The 22,743-nt window shown below is 51.8% G+C and overlaps 9 protein-coding genes across 9 annotated transcripts; 6 read left to right on the forward strand and 3 right to left on the reverse strand.

Moving 5' to 3' along the window:
* Nucleotides 1-554: 554 nt before the first annotated feature.
* N7498_007479 (uncharacterized protein) lies at nt 555-2,586 on the forward strand (the record flags this gene model as incomplete). The annotated part of the gene is made up of 2 exons (XM_058454541.1): nt 555-1,177; nt 1,233-2,586. 2 exons carry the CDS (start codon nt 555-557, stop codon nt 2,584-2,586), a joined length of 1,977 nt encoding a protein of 658 aa, XP_058306790.1.
* A 626-nt stretch (nt 2,587-3,212) lies between these two features.
* Nucleotides 3,213-5,933, forward strand: N7498_007480 (ZZ type zinc finger domain protein; the record flags this gene model as incomplete). The annotated part of the gene is made up of 3 exons (XM_058454542.1): nt 3,213-3,359; nt 3,539-4,364; nt 4,423-5,933. Exons 1-3 carry the CDS (start codon nt 3,228-3,230, stop codon nt 5,931-5,933), a joined length of 2,469 nt encoding a protein of 822 aa, XP_058306791.1. The 5' UTR covers nt 3,213-3,227.
* Nucleotides 5,934-6,344: 411 nt separating this feature from the next.
* On the reverse strand, nt 6,345-8,074 carry N7498_007481 (Mitochondria protein Fmp29; the record flags this gene model as incomplete). Its single annotated transcript, XM_058454543.1, is given in 7 exon segments — nt 6,345-6,455; nt 6,474-6,625; nt 6,651-6,667; nt 6,736-7,193; nt 7,221-7,270; nt 7,343-7,941; nt 7,992-8,074. Coding segments are annotated over 7 exon segments (1,470 nt in total), but the record flags the coding sequence as incomplete, so codon positions are not given.
* A 1,151-nt stretch (nt 8,075-9,225) lies between these two features.
* Nucleotides 9,226-11,292, reverse strand: N7498_007482 (uncharacterized protein; the record flags this gene model as incomplete). Its single annotated transcript, XM_058454544.1, has 1 exon — nt 9,226-11,292. The coding sequence occupies one exon, from the start codon at nt 11,290-11,292 to the stop codon at nt 9,226-9,228; it is 2,067 nt and encodes a 688-aa protein (XP_058306793.1).
* Nucleotides 11,293-12,413: 1,121 nt separating this feature from the next.
* Nucleotides 12,414-14,700, reverse strand: N7498_007483 (fungal specific transcription factor domain-containing protein; the record flags this gene model as incomplete). Its single annotated transcript, XM_058454545.1, has 6 exons — nt 12,414-13,056; nt 13,123-13,446; nt 13,502-13,681; nt 13,741-13,904; nt 13,963-14,547; nt 14,635-14,700. The coding sequence occupies 6 exons, from the start codon at nt 14,698-14,700 to the stop codon at nt 12,414-12,416; spliced, it is 1,962 nt and encodes a 653-aa protein (XP_058306794.1).
* A 506-nt stretch (nt 14,701-15,206) lies between these two features.
* N7498_007484 (Zn(II)2Cys6 transcription factor) lies at nt 15,207-17,870 on the forward strand (the record flags this gene model as incomplete). Its single annotated transcript, XM_058454546.1, has 3 exons — nt 15,207-15,398; nt 15,732-16,477; nt 16,532-17,870. The coding sequence occupies 3 exons, from the start codon at nt 15,207-15,209 to the stop codon at nt 17,868-17,870; spliced, it is 2,277 nt and encodes a 758-aa protein (XP_058306795.1).
* Nucleotides 17,871-18,596: 726 nt separating this feature from the next.
* Nucleotides 18,597-19,274, forward strand: N7498_007485 (GFA family protein; the record flags this gene model as incomplete). Its single annotated transcript, XM_058454547.1, has 2 exons — nt 18,597-19,102; nt 19,157-19,274. The coding sequence occupies 2 exons, from the start codon at nt 18,597-18,599 to the stop codon at nt 19,272-19,274; spliced, it is 624 nt and encodes a 207-aa protein (XP_058306796.1).
* Nucleotides 19,275-19,747: 473 nt separating this feature from the next.
* N7498_007486 (serum paraoxonase/arylesterase family protein) lies at nt 19,748-21,047 on the forward strand (the record flags this gene model as incomplete). The annotated part of the gene is made up of 2 exons (XM_058454548.1): nt 19,748-20,065; nt 20,124-21,047. The coding sequence occupies 2 exons, from the start codon at nt 19,748-19,750 to the stop codon at nt 21,045-21,047; spliced, it is 1,242 nt and encodes a 413-aa protein (XP_058306797.1).
* Nucleotides 21,048-21,332: 285 nt separating this feature from the next.
* N7498_007487 (uncharacterized protein) lies at nt 21,333-22,442 on the forward strand (the record flags this gene model as incomplete). Its single annotated transcript, XM_058454549.1, has 1 exon — nt 21,333-22,442. One exon carries the CDS (start codon nt 21,333-21,335, stop codon nt 22,440-22,442), a length of 1,110 nt encoding a protein of 369 aa, XP_058306798.1.
* Nucleotides 22,443-22,743: the final 301 nt, after the last annotated feature.

Below are 22,743 nucleotides of genomic sequence, written 5' to 3' on the forward strand. Positions count from 1 at the left end.
CCCTGCACCCCTTTGCTGCACAGCGCACCCGTATGCATCGGAAATATTACTGTTCGCACATACTGCAACAATTCAATCAAAGTCAAATTTTGACAAGTGTAGCAGGCACATCTGGGTACAACACAGCAATGAAATTAGTTACGGAAGTATATAAAGACTTCCAATGATGATCTACAAAGACGGGCAGAACCGCCTTCACCGCCCAAAGCTAGCCTGATCGGGAGTGACGTCTCTTTGCGATGTCATTCCGGTCTCGAAGGTCTCGCTACTTTTCATCCTACTCCTTCTTCTCCCTCTCCCCCCTTGCTCTTTTTCTTTTCTTCGATCCCTGTCACCTTGGGTCCAGCTACACAAGGTGTTTTTTTTTTACTTTCCGTCCTTTTTATCTAGCATTTCCTTTTGGTTTCTTTTGACCTTGGTCTTTGTTGAAACACGGGCTTCCCGTTGCCCGCACTTCCTGCCTTGCCCCTTCCCAGTTGGCTGGCCCCAACGCCAACTCTCTAGCAGGATACATCCTCGGCTCCTTTCAGCAGGCCCCGTCACTCATATCACTCATGGCTCCTCGTCAACGCCACATCGGGGCTAGCCGTAGGAAGAGAAGGGAAGACGAGGGCGAGGACGAGGGCTCGCTGGCCGGTGATGTCGAAGATGACTCTTTGAGTGAAGGGTCAGCAGACAGTCACCAGGATGAGGATGCCGATGGGGAGGGCAGCGAGAGCGAGGATGACACCGCGACAGCCACAGATGCGGGCAAAGCCAACGGTGGCCAGGTAAACGGGCGTAATCCGGTTCAGCCCCGACGCAGCTCCTCATCACGCGGAAAGCCAGGACTGAAGACAACGGTATCGGACACCGAGGCGATGATGAAGGGACTGAAGATCTCTGACCACGCTGGCGAGGAGTCTCACTTTGACGAGATGGCGGAAGGTCGAGTGTTCCAGACCGGCCGCACGCCGTCGGCTCCGCCCACCGAACCGAAGCGGGAAACTTTGGCTGCGAAGAAGCGCCGTGAGCACGATAAATATGTGAAGGAGCGAGATCAGAACCCGGCCTTTGTGCCAACTCGTGGCAGCTTCTTCCTTCATGACAAGCGGACAAATGAAGGTGGCAACGGCCGTCCCTTCAACAAGGGCAAATCGAGACCGGTTGGTCTCATCGTCGATGGGAATGCTCGCAGGTACAGTGATACCACCAATCTTCCATACCCGGTCATTCTTGCTAACGCCACATAGGAACTCTGCAAAGCCCGATGCGAGTGAGGGCCAGTGGGCCCACGATCTCCACGATACCGTTGCCGGCGATGACAAGCCTGCGCCGAAACACTCGTCTCCCTCCACAGTGCCTCAAACTTCAATGACCGTGCCGACAGCGCCCCGATCTTCACCGCCAAACCGATCCTTCTCTAGCACAACTTTGATGGGAAATGTGTCAGTCCGTGTATTCTTACCGGGCATGGCCCAGGACAAGCCGTTCCCCGTAATGCTGAAGAAGCACACCCGGCTCCCTCAACATCGTCCTCCCCTGCGCCGTGATAAGCCGGTGCGAATCTCTCTTCCAGGTCAACCTCCTCGCTATATCTTCCCGTCTACTGAGCGTTCATTCATCTTCATTCCCCGCGCATTGCGCCCCAACCAGCAAGGCTATCGGGGCCGTGGCCGCGGCGGTGGATTCTACAGTGGACGACGGCCCAGCTATTATTCCAACACCTATACCCCCAGTGTTCTTAGCCGTCGGTCTTCTCTTGGTATGCCTGCGTCCCAAGATGGATACCCATCGCCTGCAGGCTCAGTCTACTCCCGGCCAGTTATGGTCCCACCCGACATTGGCAAACCCGTTGTTCGTCTGCCACCTCCACCGCGTCCTCCAGTTGGCATTCCGCCCATGGGGCCTGGCGCTATGATGCCACAAGTTCCGCCACCAATGCCACCCATGCAACCGCTGCATCCTATGTATCGTGAAAGCCGCGCTGGCCCGATCCCAATACATCAACCTCGCCCTCAGAAAACAGTGTCCGTGGCGGATATTGAAAGTCCAGCGACTTTCCCGTTCAACCCGCCGCAGCCCCAGCAGGAGCAGCCGTTCCATCATCAAGTTCCTGGACCCGTCCCTGGGCCGGGCCAAGATCCAACTGCCCGCGGCCCGCCCAGTCAGGCTTCGGGAACTCCGCTCTCCCAGATCCCGGAGCGGGCGATCCACGCCCAGCCTTTCCAGCCATACAGTTATCCACAGCAGCCTGTCTTCTACCCGGGCTATCCTACTGGTGGCATGTACTATCCGAGCTCCGGGTCCGAGTATCCTGCCTATAACGGACCGATGGGCCCTGGTGCCTCCGTCCCGAACTTCAACCCCAGTCAGCAGGCGATGCCGTACGCCGGTGAGCAATCCTCGCAGGCTGACACGGTAGCCCACGAGTCTGGAGGCACAACATACTTCTACTCGTCAGGCCAAGGGTACTCCAATCCCAATTACGGGACAGGGCCCGGAGCCGGGGGTGTAGTGGGGATGGGGGGGATGATGACGCCTCCAGGCGCTACGTACTACTACGGGCAGCCACCGGGGCCCGGGGGAGTGTACTACGGGCAGTGATCAGAGCGTTGGATACACCCCGTTTGATGGTTCATTCTCTTTCTTCTCACCTTAACTACCTGTCCTTTACCCCTCACTCTAATCCTCTTTTTTTTTTGCCTTTGTTATTTTGTTCTCCATGGTTAGACTTGGACTCGGATGCATTTCAGCGTTGTTCCCCTCTCATGTCCCCCCGCAAAAGCCCCCCACATCACTGGCACTTGGATCACTTTGCATGAATCTAGGCACTGCATGACTTCATCTTGTTTCTGCGGGCTACGAAATTAAAAGTACGACGGAAACATATAACGTAACAATTCCCGGCCCTTACTAAGAGTCTTCAGAGTACCGTACGTTAGGAGTGGTGGTGAATGCATACAGCGAGGCGCACATTACCTAAGCAGCGAGCAGCTGACCACGGCTGTACAACGCCCAAGCGTCTTCCGTGGCTCTGCCTTCATCTACTTCTACTTCCACTTCTGCCTTTTCTTCCATCGCCGTATTCCTCATCATCTTCATCTTCATAATCAAAATTTCTTGCCCCCTTCTCACTTCTGCATCCTCCCCCCTTTTTCGTATTTCGCCTCTCCTTCTCCCCCAGTACTTCTTATCTATCCCAGTTCCAAGTACTGCTGGACAATTCACTCCCCAACACCTGCAGCATGGCTACCCCAGCCCTTCCCACTCATCCGGGCCCAGAGCAACTGGTGACGGTGAAGGTCCTTTACAATGACAGTAATCGGCGGTTCAAGTTGCCGCTGAAAGACCTCAAGGCGCAGGTCTTCCCCCAGAAGGTAAGAGTCTCCACCCGAGCTCCCGACCGGACCTCCAGTCCGCCCCCCCAATCTCTTATCACGATAATCGGCTCGCCCATCTCGATGGGTCATACTGATTCCCCTTATTAAATCTTTGATAATGGATTTCAACACTAGTCTCTGCTGTTCTTGTTGGCTAACTGATTCGTTGGGTTTAGCTCCGCGTCCTCCTCGGCGTGCCGTCGGATGTTAACGTCATCCTCGAACGCTATTCCGACAGCGCCGGCTCCTACATCCACCTTGACTGCGACAACGCCGTTGTCTACAAGCAACTCTTCCGAGCTGCTAAGGCCAAATCCAAGCTTCGTATCAAGGCCAGCACGGTCGATCCCTCGGCGCCGGCCACCGACACCGCCATTCGGCCTCAACCGACCAACCACATGCTCCCTTCGAGACACAACTATCTCGAAACCGTTCTCAGCTCCCCCATCACCGTTGCACTCCCTGAAACTCTCCCTACCACTTCTGAAGCTGATTCCGTCCCCGCTGGTGCCGGCACTGCCTCCCAACTGACGCTGCCGATCGGCCAGCCTCGCTACCGAGAGTTCGAGATGGAACAGGACAAGCTCCGCTTCCCGGTCATCTCCCACAACTCCCCTGGTGGGATGTTCTGCATTGATTGCAACAACTGTGGCCGCTCTATTGCAAATGAACACTATCACTGCAGTGTTTGTGAGCACGGAGACTATGACCTGTGCCCGCGTTGTGTTGACAATGGTGCATCGTGCCTGGGTGAAGGTCACTGGTTGATCAAGCGTGTGGTGGCCAACGGCGTTGTTACCAATAGCACAACCGAGACTATCCCCCCTCGTCGTGTGCAGGAGCGGGTGATCAAGCCTGCCCCGGTTCATGTGCAGCCCATGCCTGAGTCTATTCCTGAGACAGTTCCCGAAATGGCGGACACTGTCCCTCCCACCGAAGTGAATCACTCAGACATGGCTACTCAGGAAGAGGACAAGCCCATTTGCAATGGATGTTGCCGTGGTATGTATTTCTTTTTTTTTTAGATGTCCTTGATGTTCTAGCTAATGCTTTTACACAGAAGCCGATGAAACCAACCTCGTTCGTTGCAACGACTGCGAGGACTATGACCTGTGCCTCCGCTGCCTTTTGAGGAACAAGCATGGTCACCACCCTGCTCACACCTTCTCCCTCGGCTCAGACCGCAACTTCTGCTTGAAGAATTTGATCATGTCTCGCTGTCTCCCTGGCCGCCAGTTCAAACACGCTGCTATTTGCGATGGCTGTGAAATGCGTATCGTTGGCACCCGCCACAAGTGTCTGTCCTGCCCTGATTGGGATTATTGCCCTGACTGCATCCTGAATGCCGCCCAGAACCACCCTGGTCACCGATTTGCTCCTATCTATGAGGCCATCGGTGAGCAGCCTCACGAGCACAACATCCACTATGGCATCTTCTGCGACGGACCTCTTTGTAAGGACAAGCCCGCCCAGAGCTACATCAGCGGCGTTCGCTACAAGTGTGCCGTCTGTGACGACCTCGATTTCTGTGCCAACTGCGAGGCCCTGCCGACTCACAACCACAACCACACTCACCCCCTGGTCAAGTTCAAGACCCCTGTTCGGACCGTGACTGTGAGCACTGTGAACGACGATGGCTTCAACGGCGCTGTCGCCCTGGGCGATGATGCCTGCGCTCGCTCTCGCTCTGAAGCCATTATGACTGCCGATGAGCTCACCGGGGAGAAGCCCGTGGTCGCCCAAGCACCCGTTGAGGTGGACGCCAGCAAGCCAGAGAAGGCGGATGCTGAAGTGGTGCCAGAGCCCCCCACCTATGAGCCAGTCTCTGCCAAGAAAAGTGTATATGACAACTTCCAGGCCTACTTTGTCCGCGATGCCATCCCTGATGGTACCCGACTGCCTCCGAACACAATGTTCCGGCAGACATGGACCCTGTACAACCCCGGCCCGAGCGCCTGGCCCCTTGGCAGTGATGTCCGCTTTGTTGGTGGAGATACCATGTTCAACGTTGACGCCAGTCACCCATCGAGTGTGGAGTCAATCCGCGCAGCTATGGAGAGCAACAAGCTGAATGCTCCCGTGGAGGTCGGCCAGAGTGCTGACTTCACTGTGACTCTCCGAACCCCCAGTCGTGAGGGCACTGCCATCTCTTACTGGCGCCTGAAGCTTCCCAACGGCGAGGCGATTGGTCACCGATTGTGGTGCGACATTCAGGTGCAAGCCGCCATCTCTAGTGCCAGTTCGGATGCCGAGACTGAGCCCACTCCCGAGGCTGGAGATTCCGAGAAATCCGAGTCCACCATCCCCGACCACGCGAAGCTTACTGGCAGTGGCATGATCTTCCCCAAGCTGGAGAAGGAGTCTCCCGAATCCAGCACCTACGAATCCGCTGCACCGGCTCACCATGCCCCCACCGTGTCGACGGCTTCCGAGGCAGACGTGATCGAGGACGTGGAGAGTCTTACCTTGGACGAGGCGAGCACCGATGCCGGATACCTCACCGACGAGGAGTTTGAGATCCTCGATGCCAGCGACCAGGAATTCTTGGACGCCAAGCAGTCCACGCACTAAATGACTGTCTCGACAATGACCTACATAAGATGGAATGGGAATTTGCACACTGGGAACTTTCGGACAGTACTCAACTCTTATTTTCTTTTTGATAGTTTGGCCACTTCCGCCATGGCCAACTAATGACTTGTATCCTTGAATTTGATGGCACCTTTCTATCCCTATCTTCGCCTTATCTATTTTCCGCTTTGTTTTTCTTTTCCTTTTGTCGAGGCCGACCAGCACCTGCATCGATCGATGCCTCTCAAAATCGAGCAAAACGAGAAAAAGATTTGCATCTTGCTTAGGATAGTCAATGCATTGCTGTTTCAATTTAGTTCGTATCCCGTGTAGCATGTCGTTTTCCTAGACTCTAAACGACTAAATGATTCAGGTACGGATTAGACTCATTGCTTTTTTGTCTAGGCACTTTTAAATATTCCCGGGAGGCATGCTGTTATCCTCTTCATCCTTATACGGCCAATTACGCCAACAGATCTCCCTCTGGTCCACCTCTGCTTGCCGAACCATTTCCATACGAAACTGTCAATTGCCCTCCACCGCCCTCTCGAAGTTATCTGGCTCGGTCCCGCCTTCCGGGTCGATATCGAGGTGTTCTCTAACCCGGGACAGTAGCTGTTCGGACTCATTCCATTCCTGCGATTCCGCCATGGCAGCCTCTCGTTCTTCGTCGCTAAACACAACCGGACAAACTGCAGAGGAGATGCTGCTCCACACCGATGGAGTTGTGATGCCTACTAATGCAGCACGTAGGTTAATTACGTCGGCGTCCCAGGGATACCCGGTCTAGCGGAGGAGATACTGCCGCATTCCGAGATGAGGAAGTTTCAGCAGATCCATATGTTCGTCATTGTGTACACCTGTCGCCGCCGTGTAGTAGAGGTTGGCCTCTTCTAAGCGAAAGACGGCTCTGGATTGTCTCTGTTGTTCGATATCCATCTCATCGAAATCATCGGGGAGAGATGGAATCTGTAGACTCTGAGGCTGTGAGGAGTCGCGCTCACAAAACGCGGGATAGCCTGCTTGCATAAAGCGGGGGGATATCACGGCATCTTGCCAATCAATGATGCTGATGATTTTGGTTGATCCTGGTGCTAATAAAATGTTGCTCAGACTTAGATCGGGATGTCTTAGCGTCGGGGCGCTGTAAGGACCCGGCTGGATTAAATGAGGTGCCAATTGTAGGAACCGCGAAAGTAACGAGGTATGCACAGAGGGGTCAATATTATAGTTAGTTGGTAGCAGAAATGTCTGGCGAGGCTAAGCTTTGGCGTGATGCTGAATGACAGCCATTTCTCGGCGAGCCGCGGACGTAACACAGTCCAAGGGTGAAAGCCCTGTGGCAATGATTAGTCCCTGTTATGTCGGTTCTTCTAATAACCATAAACAACGGGGAAAGAGGGGCCTACAGGGCCCACGGTCAATATCTGTTTCGCTCCGTTCGCCATGCCAAAATTGCCGCGCAGACACAGGGCCGATACAGAAATCTTCCACGACTGGTATCTGGGTTTCCCCATCAAGGTCCTTCTTATGATATAAGCTTCTATACGCAGGGAACTGAAAATCGAATATCTTCCTCTCTATGACTGCAATTTGTGTTATGATATCTTTCATCTCGTCGGTCGTGAGAGATAACCACCGTGAGGAAAGACTCTCTCCCTCCACCCGCTCCATCAGAATATACTCTGCTCCGACGGGATTGTCCGATGACGCCGAATATGCTAGGGCCTCAGGTACTGGCAGTTTGAGGACATTTCGCAAGAAGTTCATCGTAGCCACCTCACTGGCAGTTGTGTAATGAGGAGGCCCGGCAATAGGAGTAGGAATTCGCGCGATCACTTCACGACCGTTCTTTTCTCGTAGAAGAAACACCTTGTTGAAGCCCCCTTCTGCAAGCTTAGCAATATCAGGGCAATAGTCTTGTTGTACTGCTTCACCGGCAATCCGTTGGAGCTCTGTTGGTCGAAATTTGACGTATCGTTCGTTTAAACGGTCGGTCTCGTTGAATCTAGCCGGTATTCAGTGGGTGAGACCAAAGCCACAACAGGCTTAACTTACATCCATCGTCGTGTTGTATTTTGAAAGAATTCCTCGCGGAGTGCTGGTGGACTGGTGGATAAGTGACGGCGGGATGAAACAGGCTGCCCGGAACAGACCCACGGTTCACGGAAATAGGGAATGGGTGATATGCTTCTAGCAATGGCGAGTCTCTGGAGAATCCTCACCATAGCTCAAAAATACGAAGGAGATATTGTAAGTGGCCCTAACTAGGCGGTAATGATTCTCAATCCGGGCATGTGCAAAAATACGTTCAGAAAGGTACCTTGAAAAATGGAATCAAGAGATGTTTAGCAAGACGTTTAAAGAAATACCTAGGAGGGGGTTTAGAAGGACTCGGAGAATAAAGGGTTGAGGCCCATTTCCAATATCTCCTTGATGAGGTCAGCTCCATCGGCTGCCAAGCCCCTAACCACCTTCTCCCGCGCGGTGATCTATTACTAGAAGGAAAATAACAGCTAAATAAACCCTCGTGACTGGGAAAGATAAAAATTATGAGAGTCATGCTCATTATTCAATTATGTAAGTGCCCCTCGCTGGAGACTAGGGAATACAACTGAGTATAGGCCGGAGACACCGTAACACCATTGATGGCCGATGAACTTGTGTTCGCTTGTCTGAAAGGCCGGCCTGTACCTCGATGAGATGGCTGCCTTCCTCCGGCATGAGTTTCCCACCATGATAACAACCTCTAGCATTAGAAGGGCTCTTGTCGCCTGAGGATGGTCTATAAAAGACGCTGTCGCTTATTTTCCGCATTTCAATCGATTTTTTTTGTTCGAAAGCTTCATAGCTCAGCTTCTTCGGCACTGCAGGAAATGGCCCAACCCTAAATCTCTTCGGTCATGATCAAACCGTCGTTTCATCATGTAAGCGAAGATCGAGGTTGTAGGCTCTTCTTTGACAAAATTGCCCTGAGGACCACAGAATAAGGGCCAAGTTAATGACACTGGGTTCTTATGCCACTCAACGATCGACTTCATTGCGATATCACCAAGCGCTTCAACAAGCTGCCACTGAAAAGCAGACCAAAGGTCGTCCAGACATATGTCGAGGCGAGGCACGCAACATTTGCACCTATTTCAAGTATGTGGACGCTCACACTTTTTCTTCCTCCTCCAAGCCCTGGCGGGACGCGAAAGGGAGAACAAGGAAATATTCTGTCACAGCGGATGCTCGATGAACGAGAAGACCGATCCGACTGTACCATATATAAGGTTCAGTTCAAGGCTTGTCAAGCTCCTAGCCATTTCCAGAGAACTTGCAATAACTGGTCGCGGTGGATCGGTTTTCCGATATAATCATTCATCCCCTTGGCAAGATACGTCTCCATATCCCCCTTTAGCGCATTCGCCGTAAGGGCAACGATAGGCATGTCGATGCCCATGGCTCTGATTTGCGATGTCGCTTCCAACCCATCTAGCACCGGCATGCTGATATCCATGAGAACCACATTGTATGACAACGGCGTTTGCTTGACTTGTCGAACGGCCTCCGCCCCGTCCCAGGCGACATCAATGCGCTCGAACCCAAGGCTTTGAAGAAGCTTGAGCATGACCATATGGTTGACAAGGTTATCCTCGACGAGCAAGATATGCTTGCGCGGCGCAATCTCCCGCACTCTGTTCAAGAGATCTTTTGGGTTATCTGTTGAAGGCGTAGCAGGCTGCTTGTTCAAAAAGCGCGTGTCCATGTGACCCATTTTGGCTGTGAACCAGAATACACTGCCTTGGCTTTGTGGACCAGGCCTATAGCCCACCGTGCCGTCCATAAGCTCCGCTAAACTCTTGCAAATCGAAAGACCAAGGCCGGTGCCTTGGTACGTTTGGGCTGCAGAATCGGCAAATCGTGTAAAAGGTGTGAAGAGAGTGTTGAGAGCACAATCGGAAATTCCAACTCCAGAGTCTGCAAGCTCCGTCGTAATTGTGTATGCCTGTGGATCCGACTCGACGGGAGAGAAAGTAGTAGAGAGTCGAATATAGCCCGACCCGGTGAATTTCACGGCGTTTCCGAGCATGTTATGAACCACCTGACGATACCGTAAAGGATCACCACATACAACGTTGGGTAAATCGGGTGGAATCGAACAAGTCAGCTCAACGCCGGGTTTCAAGAGAGACCTGCAGTTGCGCATGACAGCATCAAGAATGCTCCTGATATCCACGACATCGGAGTGAAGAGAAAAAGACCCAGATGAGAGCTTCGAGTAGTCGAGGACATCGTTAATAATTTGGAGCAAGACCGATGTCGAGTCCTCAATGATCGAAGCGTATTCCAGTTGTTGGTCGGTAAGATCGGTGTCCTTCATCATCGAAAGTGCAAGCTGCATACCGTTCATGGGGGTCCGTATCTCATGGCACATATTGGCCAAGAAATCCGTCTTCATCTTCGCTGACTCCTCGAAGGCCGCGACCATGCGTGCCTCGGAAGCCTTCCGCTCGGTGAGGTCGCGCGTGACCTTAACAAAGCCAACATGACGACCAAACTGATAAATTGGCGTGATCATCACGTTGGCCCAGAAACGCGATCCATCTTGTCGATACCGCCAGCCTTCGTCTTCCATCCGTCCTTCCTGTAGAGCCCGTGCCAGACCTTTACCCGGCTTTTTTATATTACAGTCCTCAGGACTATAGAAAATAGAGAAGTGCTTGCCAATGATTTCCGAGGGAGAGTATCCCTTTAATATCGCAGCGCCAGGATTCCACGTGGTGATGATTCCCTGAGTGTCGAGCATAAAGATGGCGTAATCTTTCACAGTATCGACCAAAATCCTGTAGGTTTCGTTCATGTAGGCGTGCTGTTCATCAGTCGCAACCCAGTGATCTTTTGAAGTGTTCTGAGCCTCTAATATGACATAGATCAACGACGATTTTTCGAAGATTGGCGTTATACGAAGCTGATAAGTCGAAATTTTGCTTTTGACGTGTATTCCCTCCATGATTTGAACCTCTTTCGAGGTGATAGCTGCACGTAACGCTCCATATAAAGTAGGAGTGTCTGGCGCAGGGATGATGTGGACCGGAACATCGCAGGCGCAAGTGCCTACCAGTTCCTCCCGAGATTGGCCCGAGAAGGTACAATGGCTGTCTGAAACCTCCACGACGCACAAATTCTCATCAAGAATCAAGGTAGGAACCGGGGAATAACGATAAATTCGACTCAAGGAGGCGTCAAAACCAGCGCATTTCTGCGGCTCCATATTTTTCTCACCCGTAGAATTCGAGTCCTGCTCAGGTTCTACTAGTGCCGCTCCCTCGTCTCTCAAAGACGTTGTGCCAAGAGGCATGCCTGCATCGTCCATAGTAAGAGTCAAAAGACCGCTAGTGAGAGCCATACTCGCCGTCCATCCCCGAGCTACCAGTTGATATAGAGAGCAGAGTAGGCGATGTCAGTCCCGATATACAATATGAGAGTGAGTTTGAACGTGGGACCAATAAGATAGCGTGTTTGGGCCTTCTCTCCGCACTAAACAGACTCAATTAAAGGGTGGATCGGTATGGAGTAAGCTGAGATGATTTGGCGGGTGGGTAAAGAACGAAAGAGTCGAGGGCCCTGCTATTCCGGTGACATGCGTTGTGCATGATCGGTGGGGCTCCGCGGTGGAAGATTCGCTTCCCGGCAAGGGGGCGCCACCGATGATGTCATTTAACTACAACTCTCCACCATTCGCATGAGACTAAATTTCAGGGTTTCGAAGGTCGGGCTTGGAGGTGGGAGATGTATTGAAGTACAAGTGAATACATGCTTCATAACACAACGTGATTATAAGTAAGAAACAATACACGTCCGCCTAGGATGAGTATTCCGGAGCGATTCCCAATGAAGATTAGTGTGTTTGGCATTAGGGTCGGAGAATCAATCGAAGAGTGTGCCTTGTTATTCCGATCTTATATTGATAAAATCCCTGCCCTAGTCAAACCTAGAACAAATTTAGGAGAGTAAACTGGTCACTCATACATTATTTTTCTCCACTATTCCTAGATAATTGCGTGGCTGGTGGTCTACCAATGACTTCAGAAACTTATACCTCCAACGATAAGAAATAAATGCTTCGCCCCGACTATTATCACCGATTTCGCTAATAAATTAGCGAATGGCATTATCTAAGTGGGGTATACCGTTTCTCTGCAGTCAAAGCAAAAGGAAGTTGCCTGACTCCCGGCCAAGGTAATAGCACGTCCTCAGCTTCACTATCAGATGACTCCACCGCGCCTAAACACGCAGAACATGATTGGCGGCTACTATATAGCAGGCGTTTTGTTGCGCTCACTCAGTTAGTCGTCAAATTTCTACTTCTTTTCTATACAAATCCTATCACGGATAGTATCGGGGCATCATGGCAGGAACCGAATCGGATCAAGCTCGAGCACCTTGTTATGAGTGTAGCATCGCAGTCAATAAACGGATTGTGGGAATATAAAATCAGAAAGCAGGTTCATGACTCCCTTTCCATCGTACTTCTCTGCCGATGCTCAGACTTTCGTACCACTTGAGCATCTCGTGCAGGCCAGGTACCGCGGGGTCCATCCCAATATCCTTGAGGTAGCTTCCCTCACCGTCCACCTCTGCCAAGTATTCTGCGTAACGATCCCACTTGTCAGGCTCACTGTAGTTTTCGCGCGGACCCAAAAGCTCTCTGATCCCGAGGGGGACATCATCTGGGCTCTTCATTAGCCCGGCTTGGTTTCGGGAGCGAACTGATATTTTAAATGCCCGAAATAGATGCCTCCCCACCTGTGAGCGACATGCAATGATGGAAAATGCTTGCGTGAGGCTCAAGAAATCGGGATCCAGGATATCAATGTCCTCCTGCGCAAGCAGACAGAACAGCGAGACATTAATGGCATACATAGCAAACTGATGGCTATGTTCCAGTCCGTACTCAGTTCCGAATTTCCGGACGAGAAAGGCGATTTCTCGTGCAGATAAGAGAGCCGTCTTGATGGGATTGAAGTCGTTATTTGAGCTAGCTGAGCCAGGAGTATGCTCGTTGGTTCTCATGAATGACATGTCGTTTTGGAGGTCGTGGCAACATAGATTGATGACTAGGGTGTGGTAGCGCATCCTGTCGCGATATTGCCCGTTAGGCCATATAAAACTTGAAGCAGTCAAAGACAAGGCCATCACATACCTGAGGATAATGATATACGGTGCTGGTGTCTCTTTCAGGTTAAAGGAATGGGGCAGCTCTTCCTCCCACCTGCACAGCCGACCGTAAAGCTCTTGCTTGAGGCTTTCATCTTTGTAAGTACGCGAGATGTCCCAAGAGGCATCCCTTGCTATATAAGAGAGCTTGCATGCTTCATCAAAGTACCAGCTCATATTAGAACGGCGGGGCGCACTTGGCTTCGGATAGGGCGTCCACATTTCGTCCGTGGACGTTTCATCACGGGAAATGCGATCGAGGCTCACGCTCTTGATTTGGCTTTGTCGAAGAAAATTCATGTGGACAATCCTGTAGCCATGTCAATTTACTCTCTTCTGACTTGCCGAATGGACGATGAACGCACGTATCAATCTGAAACAGCCCCCATGCAGTTCGCTTGAGAGAGCGTCTCATGTCCTTGGAGAAGTGTGGTGCTTCCAGATTTACTTTCTTAGTGTTGTTCACTAAGCCAAGTGACTCGGCCATCCCTATTGCCCTATGGAGCATGGTGTATCCAAAGTTGTCGTAACCCGAGAGGGAGTATCTGAGAATCAAACAACACAGAGTTAGAAAAGCTGCCACCATTACTTTGGATACCGTTACCTTTCATATAATAAAAGAGTTGCTTGTAAGGAAACCAGCTGGGTATCGCTTTTGCCCTCCAGTTGGTGTGATCTCAGATGCCATTCTGCTTCGGCTAGAAAATGGGCGCCCTTCCTTTTCACGTCTCCGGGTAAGCTATACGCCTCCGTGTAGTCTGAGTAGAACTGCGTTTGGTTAAGAGCTAGTTGATGGTGGTAGCGTTGACGAAGACTTGCAACTTACACAGGCGTTGGCGAGGAGGGCATTCACCAAGAAAGGACTGCAAAAGTCCGAGTTCAGATGCCCCATTCTCATGTGTTTGATAAATGTGTCATGGCAGAAAAAAGCGTAGAATGGGTATCCCCAAGTCAGGTACAGTGATACTAAATGCGAGACCAGGTCGTCACTATCTGTAACGGTGGTCCACGGTCTTGCTGGGACCCTCACTGGAGCAAAACTACACAGGTATTGGATGTCCATAACACTGGGGCGAGCTCGCGGCAAATCGTTTTCCATGTCCTTTTCGGATCGAGTCTCGTATGAGCCACCGGCGATTTGCTCGTTCATCTCAGATAATTCTGCATTCGCTAACATTCCGTAGAGGAATGTACGGACTTGCTGCGCAGTTTTGCGATCCGGGATCATCCCGAACAATTTCTGTTCACGACTCCGATCTCCCAGCCGAGCTGCCTCATACAGCTCGAAAATCAGGTCACGATACTCGCTTGGTATGGTCGCGATAGCTCGTTTAACTTCACCATCAAAGTGATTCATTTGCGATGGCTCGCGGCCATCACTGCTCTCGCTGAACGCGAAGCTCTCACGACCCTGATAAAGATTTTATTAATATGCAATTCGTGGTCGACTTGTCATTGCTCAATCTTGAGCACGATTCAAATGCCTCTTTCAGCTTACATTTTGCTCATCCCGATGTGCAGTTGGCCCAGAGAGGTACGGCGTCTTCCCCGGTGTATTGGACATGATAAAACAATTTCGTAAAAGATCTTAATGCCTGATAGAACTCAACGACTGTGGAAAGGGCATTCTAATCCTACCCCAGTATTATATAGTGAGTATCGGCGATACACGCGGGAAACCTTGATTTTTGACATGACCATGTTATGAGGTCAGCATCTCCCGAAGCGGTCACAGCCGACTTGGTTTTAGCCACTCGACCCTGAAAATCAAGTGACTAGCACTGAAATTGATGTCCAACGAATATCACGGATAATTTATCCTTTACAGGAGCGTAACGTGGTACACGAACCCCTTAAATTTTTATGGCGCCGTGGATCTTCCCCCAAATGACTTCTTGTCATTACACGATCATTATCTATCTTTCCCCGTCAGCTATTACGAACGAATTCGAAAGTATCTTAGGAGGTGCACAAGATATATCATTATCTACAGCCGAACCATTCTCCGAACCGTGGAAAGCGATAGTTCGACAACTGCGATTCCCCCCCCACGTATCGGACATCCCAACCATGTCGAACGAGGCACCTGTCACCAGCGCACTAGCGGCTTCGCTAGGCGCTAGACCTCCTCTTCCTCCTCCTCATGCGAAGATTGCGATTCCTCGCCAACGTTCAAATGTCGCACAGAAGCACAGTAGACGTGTCCCGCGGGCATGTGAATCATGCCGGATAAGAAAAACCAAATGCAGTGGCGATACCCCGGTTTGTAGACAATGCCGAGATGTACGAGCGATTTGTGTATATCCCCCGGGGATGCGCGAGAGAATGAAGAGGTAGGCGAGTACCAGTACCATTCCATATTCGCTCAGGAGTATTCACACGGGCCCGATCACCAGGCAACAAGAAGAGATTTCGAAGAGATTGCAAGACTGCCAGAGCCTGTTGAAGGAGGCAGAGGCATTTGTACCCGGGCGCACAGCCAAACGAATCAAGGAATTTTTGGTGAGCCATCCCTTTTCCATGTACCCAGGACCTTACATGGCTGGGTCCACGTCGTGCACGCCATGGCTAATGCCAGAATGTCGGGTTCTATAGCTGGAATCAGATTCGGGCTATGTGTCCAACGACGTTTCTAGCGAGAGAACTTTGCCCGCGGACAAGTTCCAAGAAGCAGCAGACGAACAAGCCAGCGAGCCTTCTTCCGTTGGGTCACTGGACGCGTTGGACAAAGTCGAATATGATGTTAACCTCAACAATCAATCGCGAGCCACGGGGTATATTGGCAAAGGCTCGGAGATCACTTGGATGCAACGGGTGCAGAAAGAGACCGAGCAACGCCGCAGGAGCCAGTCGGGGCTTCCTGATCCCAGTGGAGGTGACGAAGACAACACTACGAGCCATGTGTTTGCCCCTCCCGAGATGAACTATCATCTTGACGATTTCGACATCGGGGTATCAGAGCCAGTGCAGATGTACTGGGTGCCATCTCGGCCGCTAGCGGATAAGCTTTTCGAGACTTACCTGCGCGTGGCTCATCCTTACTTTCCCATCATCAACCGTCCTTTATTTTGTGATCAGTACGGAAGGTTTTTCGACAGCTTTGCTCTGCCCGGTGACAAATGGATGGCTATTTTGAACATGGTATTCGCCATTGCCGCCAATTATGCCCACGTCGCCCAGTTGGAGTGGCGTGGGAATCCCCAAGATCATCTGCTCTATCTGACCCGGGCTCGAATGTTGAGCATGAGTGGAGACGAAGTGTTTCGCCATCCGGATCTTCAGCAAGTCCAGGTGGAGGGCTTGATGGCGTTCTACCTGGTCTCTACGGATCAGATTCATAGGTAATGCAGAGAGTGACCTATTTTCTTTGTGATGGACGCTGACGGATGATGTAGGGCATGGAGGATATCGGCGTTGGCGATCCGCTCCGCGATATCTCTTGGAATCAATTTGAAGAGCAGCAATCAAATGATCAGCAATGTCTCCAAGGAGATTCGCAACCGGGTTTGGTGGTCTCTCATTGCCACGGAGAACAAACTCGGCCTCATGACCGGCCGGCCCACTTGTATCTCGGTGAGCATGTGTATTGCACCGCTACCGCTCCCGTTCGAAGAGAATAACCTGCAGGAGCAACCGGCCACTTCGCTTCTCAACGATCCTGGCCTCCGGGACAAGCATGTAAATAATGCCATGGCTAGCTCGTACCTTCGAAAAACGCACTTTGGCAACTCTAACAACGAACGGGATATACCCTCGACTCTCGAATGGCTCCACCGCCTGCCCGTTTCTCCCGGACTATATTTCCTCTATTCTTGTGACCTTACAATGTTGATGCAGGGGCTTTTAGACCGTGTATACGCGGCCAACGCCGTGCATCAACCGTGGAGGAATCTCAAAGACCGGATTGGTGAGATTCAAGCAAGGGTCGATTTGTGGATCTCCTCACTTCCGCGCGGTCTGGATTTTACCCGCACGGACGACGCGGATCAAGGATCCGATGAGAAGAGACGACTGGCTTTCCAATATTACAGTGCACGAATCATGCTGGGTCGTCCATGCCTTTGTCGACACCATAAGAACGATGCCCAGAAACACTCGAACGAAGAACAGGCATTCACCCAAGCCATGGCTGTATCAACCATCGAGTCTGCCGTCCAGATGGCTCATTTGATCCCAGATGAATCGGACGCCGGTCTGTCGGCTGAAGTTCGCCCCTGGTGGTGTCTTCTCCATTATGTCATGCAAACATTAACGGTCATTATCCTTGAACTTTCTTTTAGCAGCGTTCACATGCCGAAGGAAGAGGGCAATTTACTACAGCTGGCCAAGAAATGTATCCGATGGCTCGCCAGGACGTCCAAGCATAGTGTTGCCTCCCATCGAGCGTGGCAGCTCTGTGACAGCGCCCTCCGCCGGCTGGCAGAGCCCCTGGGTTTCGACGTGAGCGATCTACCCTCGCCTCACTATGAGCCGGGGCAACATGTTCATCTGGATCCTCTTGGTTTCCCGGCCATGGAAGGACATGTTACGGCGGTCGATGATAACCCGATACCGGAGTTTATCATGGCTGACCCTGTTGAAGGCTCTTACGGGCCCCTGTCCATGCCTCCGGCAGGTCCTTCCGTTGGTTCGAGAACAAATCCTCCATTTTCAGCAGCGGGACACGGGGTTGGCGAGGGGTCTTTTGCTCATGATCCAATCAGCGAGTCGTTCGTAGAATTCTTCTTCCCCTGAACTTGAAAGCAAAGGCTTCCAGTATAACCAGTCAAGCCACTCTTCCATAGACGTCGGCCACCCTCGTTCGCACCATGCAAGCCGGGAAGGATGGATCTACTACAAGACCTTTGGCTAGCAAGGGTCTCATCATACGTACAATAGCTTATAGATTTTGAATCATTACGGTAGCCATAGCTATATCGAAATTACCAACCCATAAATCCGAAAAATTATTTAATTCAAAATTATGTGTCACCGTGATTGCCGTCACCTCGATTCTCAAGATCAGCCGATCAGCCTATCGCACAATTCACAACGCGACAGCGGAAAAGATATTTAGATCCAAGACAGGTTGACGCCTGATCATTGACACACTCCTTGGCCTGCCCTGTCTCATGGTCGGGTCCAGTTACCGCCCACTGGGGGTTCACGAGGTTGACTCTTTCATGACATCACCGAAATCCAGATCGGCCAAACTTCAAAATGACGGCGATTCAGTTACATGGAGACTGATTGGCGGAAACTGGAAAGCCCAGGAAAGTGAAAATCATGTAAAAACATGCTAGCGATCGAAAAAAATGTCATAGAACGAAACGTCATAAAACAAGGCCGCTGAACGAGGCAAGGGATCGCATGACGATCCCAAATTCCTAGAGACAAAGAACCGCCCTCATGAAAATCGGAGTGTACAGACCCCATCTTTTGTTCTATCTCGTCAATTCGAATCGCTATTATCGCCGTACTATGGCTACTAAAACGGGTTCCCCTGATGGCAATCGCTCTCCCCCCGCGCCGACTCCCGAGAACTCACCCGAGTACACGTTCAAAAACGAAGACCCGAGTCATCGACCGCCGTATTCGCAGCAGCCGCTCGATGAATTCGGCGAGACCAAATGGCGCGGCCATTGCCAGTGTGGCAGGATATCATACTCGTTGAGACGCCAGCGGCCATTGAAGGCCAAGTTCTGTCACTGTCGCGGATGTCAAGTTATGCACGGCGCGCCCTTCCAGTGGGCAGCTATTTTCCCCAAGGATGATATGCGATTCGATAACGGCACTGGCGGTCTGTCGTTTTATGCCGCCACAGAAAAAACCACCAGATACCAAACACCCACGAAGGTGTCGTGCTCGTACTGTCGGACTCCGATCATGGATGAAGGGCGCAACATGTGTCTGGTGTTTCCGCAGTTGATTGACTTTTCCCACTCGCCGGAGGAGCAACGGGAGCGAATTTCAACGTTCTTGCCAACGTGAGTACCTCGCCTTACCTTGGAAGCATTCAATCCATTAATTGAAATTTCTAGGTGCCACATTTTCTATGAATACCGATTGAGGGATATCCCGGACGGGATCAAAAAGTGGAAGGGAATGGACGAGAGCAGTGAGCTTCTGGATGACAACGGCAAGCCGCTCGAGAAATAAGCAAAGATCCGAGACCGAAGATGCCGCAGCCTGCATCCTGAGACATGGACCTGCATACTCGTTTCAACTACTACAACTTCATCGCATCTTGTTTTACTTTTTTGTCGTACATAGATATCGCAATATCAATATACTAAACATGGTCTTTGTCGGGCGATGCAAACTCATCTTCATTCTCAGTCCCTGTTGAATACTGACTTTTGCCTGCTCGGTGGCCTTTTTGGATTATTTTCCAAGCTCAGATTTCCATTTCCATTTGCGTTGCTGCTCTTCTACGATGACTGCATTGTGTACCTTTAGTCAAACCTCGGGTCTCCACCGACCCCCACATTTCCCCGCGCGGTGACGATCTTACTAAAGGCCGAGGCATCAATGGAGCTCTTATTACCCGAGCTTCCATCCCTCTTCACTTTCTTCTTCCTTGCACGAATTTTTTCCATAGCTCATAGCCCTTAAGTCTAGAGCTCTTCGCCATGGGCCTCCTCAGCTCGGTTTTCGGTCTGAGCCTATTCGCCGCCCTTGCGGCCATTCTGGTTCCCTGGGGATCCCACCTCATCAGAATTGGCGGTCCCTTTCTGACTCCCAATCCCACTGTGCTGGCTGAAGGCCACGGCCCGATCTTCATTGAGGATACCATCCATTGCGAGGATGTGCACCACTACCGTCCTGCGAACCTGCTCTTTGCTGCATGCGAGGACTCTAAGAGCACGCGGTTTGATTGGTTTCCTCCGCTGGGACACTTGACCCCTCAGCCTGAGGCGCGGGGCTCAATTCATGTCGTGAATCCGAAGGTGAGTTTGTATTCGGCTATATCGTTGAGCCTTGTTGACTGGAAAGTGTGCTGCTTAGACTCTGAAATCTTCCCGTCTGGAATTTGAGAACTTCGAGGGATCCTTCGTTACCCATGGAATCGACGTTATCGAGGACCCCAAGCAGGCCGATGCTGTCTACATTTTCGCCGTGAACCACCTGCCGAACCCGGACCACTGGCTGGAGGGCGCCCAGGATACCCCCAAGGCCCGCTCGCAGATCGAACTGTTCCACCATGTGTTGAAGTCCAAGACAATCCAGCATGTGCGTTCTATCCAGCACCCGCTGATCGAGACCCCCAACGACGTCTACGCCGACAGTCCCAACTCGGTCTACATCACCAATGACCACTTCTACCGCGAAGGTCCCATGCGCCTCGTCGAGGATCTTTGGCCCTCTGCCAAGTGGTCCACCGTGGTTCACGTCCAGATCACGGACCTAAAAGCAAAGGACTCTGCGGGACTGGATGCCTCTGTCGCACACTCCGGTCTGTGGAACAACAACGGCCTCGGCCACGGTCGCACCGACGACGAGATCGTGATTTCTAGTGCCATTGGTGGCGAGCTCTATGTTTCCAAGCGCCATGCCAACAACACTATTTCGATCAAGTCGACTATTCCCTTCGATACCGTCACCGACAACCCTAGCTACTATGCGGATCCCTACCGCACCGATGCTCATGATGCGAGCGGCTACGTCGTCGCCGGTGTCTCGCAGGGTATCTATCTTGCAAAGACTGCCAGGGACCCCGACGCTACTGATCCGTGTCAGGTCTGGTATGCTCGCCCGACGGCTGGTGGCTGGGAGAAGAAGCTCTTGTTCGAGGATGATGGTTCGCGCATTCGATCAGCTAGCGCAGCGGTCTTGGTACCCATTGAACCTAAAATGGGACAGAAGAAGGCCTGGTTGTTTGTGACTGGCTTCTTATCGGAGAAGATGATTGCCGTCAAGGTAGATCTGTAGTTTGTGGGGGAAGTGATTTGTCTATAGTGTTATGACGGAAGATGTACGTTCCTGTGCAGGAGCAATTGTCTTCTCAGAGGAAGCAAAAATTGTATAAAAGATTACATATGACGCATCAAATACTGTTCCCGGGTAGCTGTCAATGCCAAAAAATCAAGTTTAGAAGTATCAAGTTCTGTCCTGCCTCAGGTGTCGCATCAGGTATCCACACCTCGGCCCCGATGCCAACTTCGCGTGCAACACCACACCATTTCCACCCACATCACCACCTCCTGAACAAAGACAATGTCGTCTCTTACTAGGGGCCGATGTGCCCTCCGATCCCAATTCAATCCACACATCGCCACCCAGAGACAATTACACCCTTTCTCCCGCGCGCCTCGACTCTTCTCAACCTCCGCGGCATCGCAAGCCGCCAAACCCAAAGATGAACCATCCACCGTGACAACACCACCAGCAAACCAAATCAACGCACCCTCAAGCACCCTCCCTGCCCCACTCGACCTCCCGATCATCCTCCCCGCAACAGCCCAGACAGCAGACAAACTAAAACGCCTCGTCACAATCGGCCGCGCATACCTGGCCTTCTACAAAACCGGCCTCAAAAACGTCTTCCGCAACTACCGCGCTTCCCTCCCGCTGCGCGCATCCCTAGGTCTCCCAGCCTACATCCCCATCTCTCCGCCGCGCAAACCCTCCGAACACAATGCGTCCCGCAAAGGCCTCGACATGGGCCGCGGCCAGTTCCAACTCGTTCGCCGTTCCGCACGCGACGTGCGCCGCATGATCCCGTTCACCTTGATCCTGATTATCTGCGGGGAATTTACCCCTCTGGTCATCCCCATCTTCGGCTCGGCGATCACGCCCGCTACGTGTCGTGTGCCCGGCCAGGTCGCCAAGGAGCGGGAGAGTGCGTCGAAACGCAAGAATGCGGCGATGAGAGCGCATGCGCGAGTCGTGGAGCCTTCGGCGTTGAACCCAGTTTCTGTGGGTAGTAAGGAAGAGTTGAGCTTGCTTGCGGAGTTTGCGAGCCCGCGCTGGGTGAAGGAGGCGGATAGCAATGCTGTGTTGAGGGCTTGTGCGGTTTTCGGACTCGTTAAAAGCCATGAGAGGTTGGGGGGCGTGGCGTTGGCGGGGTTGGTTTATCGGCCTAGGTTGCAGCGGTATGTAGAGTATTTGGCTATTGATGATGGCATGATGAGGGCTGGTGGGGGTGTGAAGAGGCTTAATGCTGATGAGGTGCGGATTGCGTTGGATGAGCGTGGTGCCGGGGATGTGGCTGCTTTGTATGCTGGGGAGAAGGTCGAAAGGGCGGAGAGGAAGTGGTTGGAGAGCTGGTTGGACGTTAGGGAGGGTGAGGTGCATAGTACGACGGGGGAGAGTCGGGTGTTGTAAGAGAGAGAGAGAGGTTCTTTGTATAGTAGATGTTTCCCTTTGTACAGGGCTTGTGTATGATATTAGAAGGTCTTGCTCCGAATAGATGAGCTGTGCTCTACTCGACGTGAAGTGCATCATTAGATATGTAGAAAGGAAAAAAAAGCATTTTGATCCATGCATTCTGGGAATAGGCTATGTGCAGAAAGATAAGAAACCCGAATGTAAATCCAGGCGCTCGAAAACATCGCTTTCCAAATGAGGGTATCGACAACAGACCCATGAATGTCATAAAAGGCGAATGATGTGCTCTGCAAAACCG

This window comes from Penicillium cinerascens, assembly GCF_028974065.1.
Source record: "Penicillium cinerascens strain IBT 15544 chromosome Unknown contig_9_segment0_segment0, whole genome shotgun sequence".
Classification (NCBI taxonomy): Eukaryota; Fungi; Ascomycota; class Eurotiomycetes; order Eurotiales; family Aspergillaceae; genus Penicillium; species Penicillium cinerascens.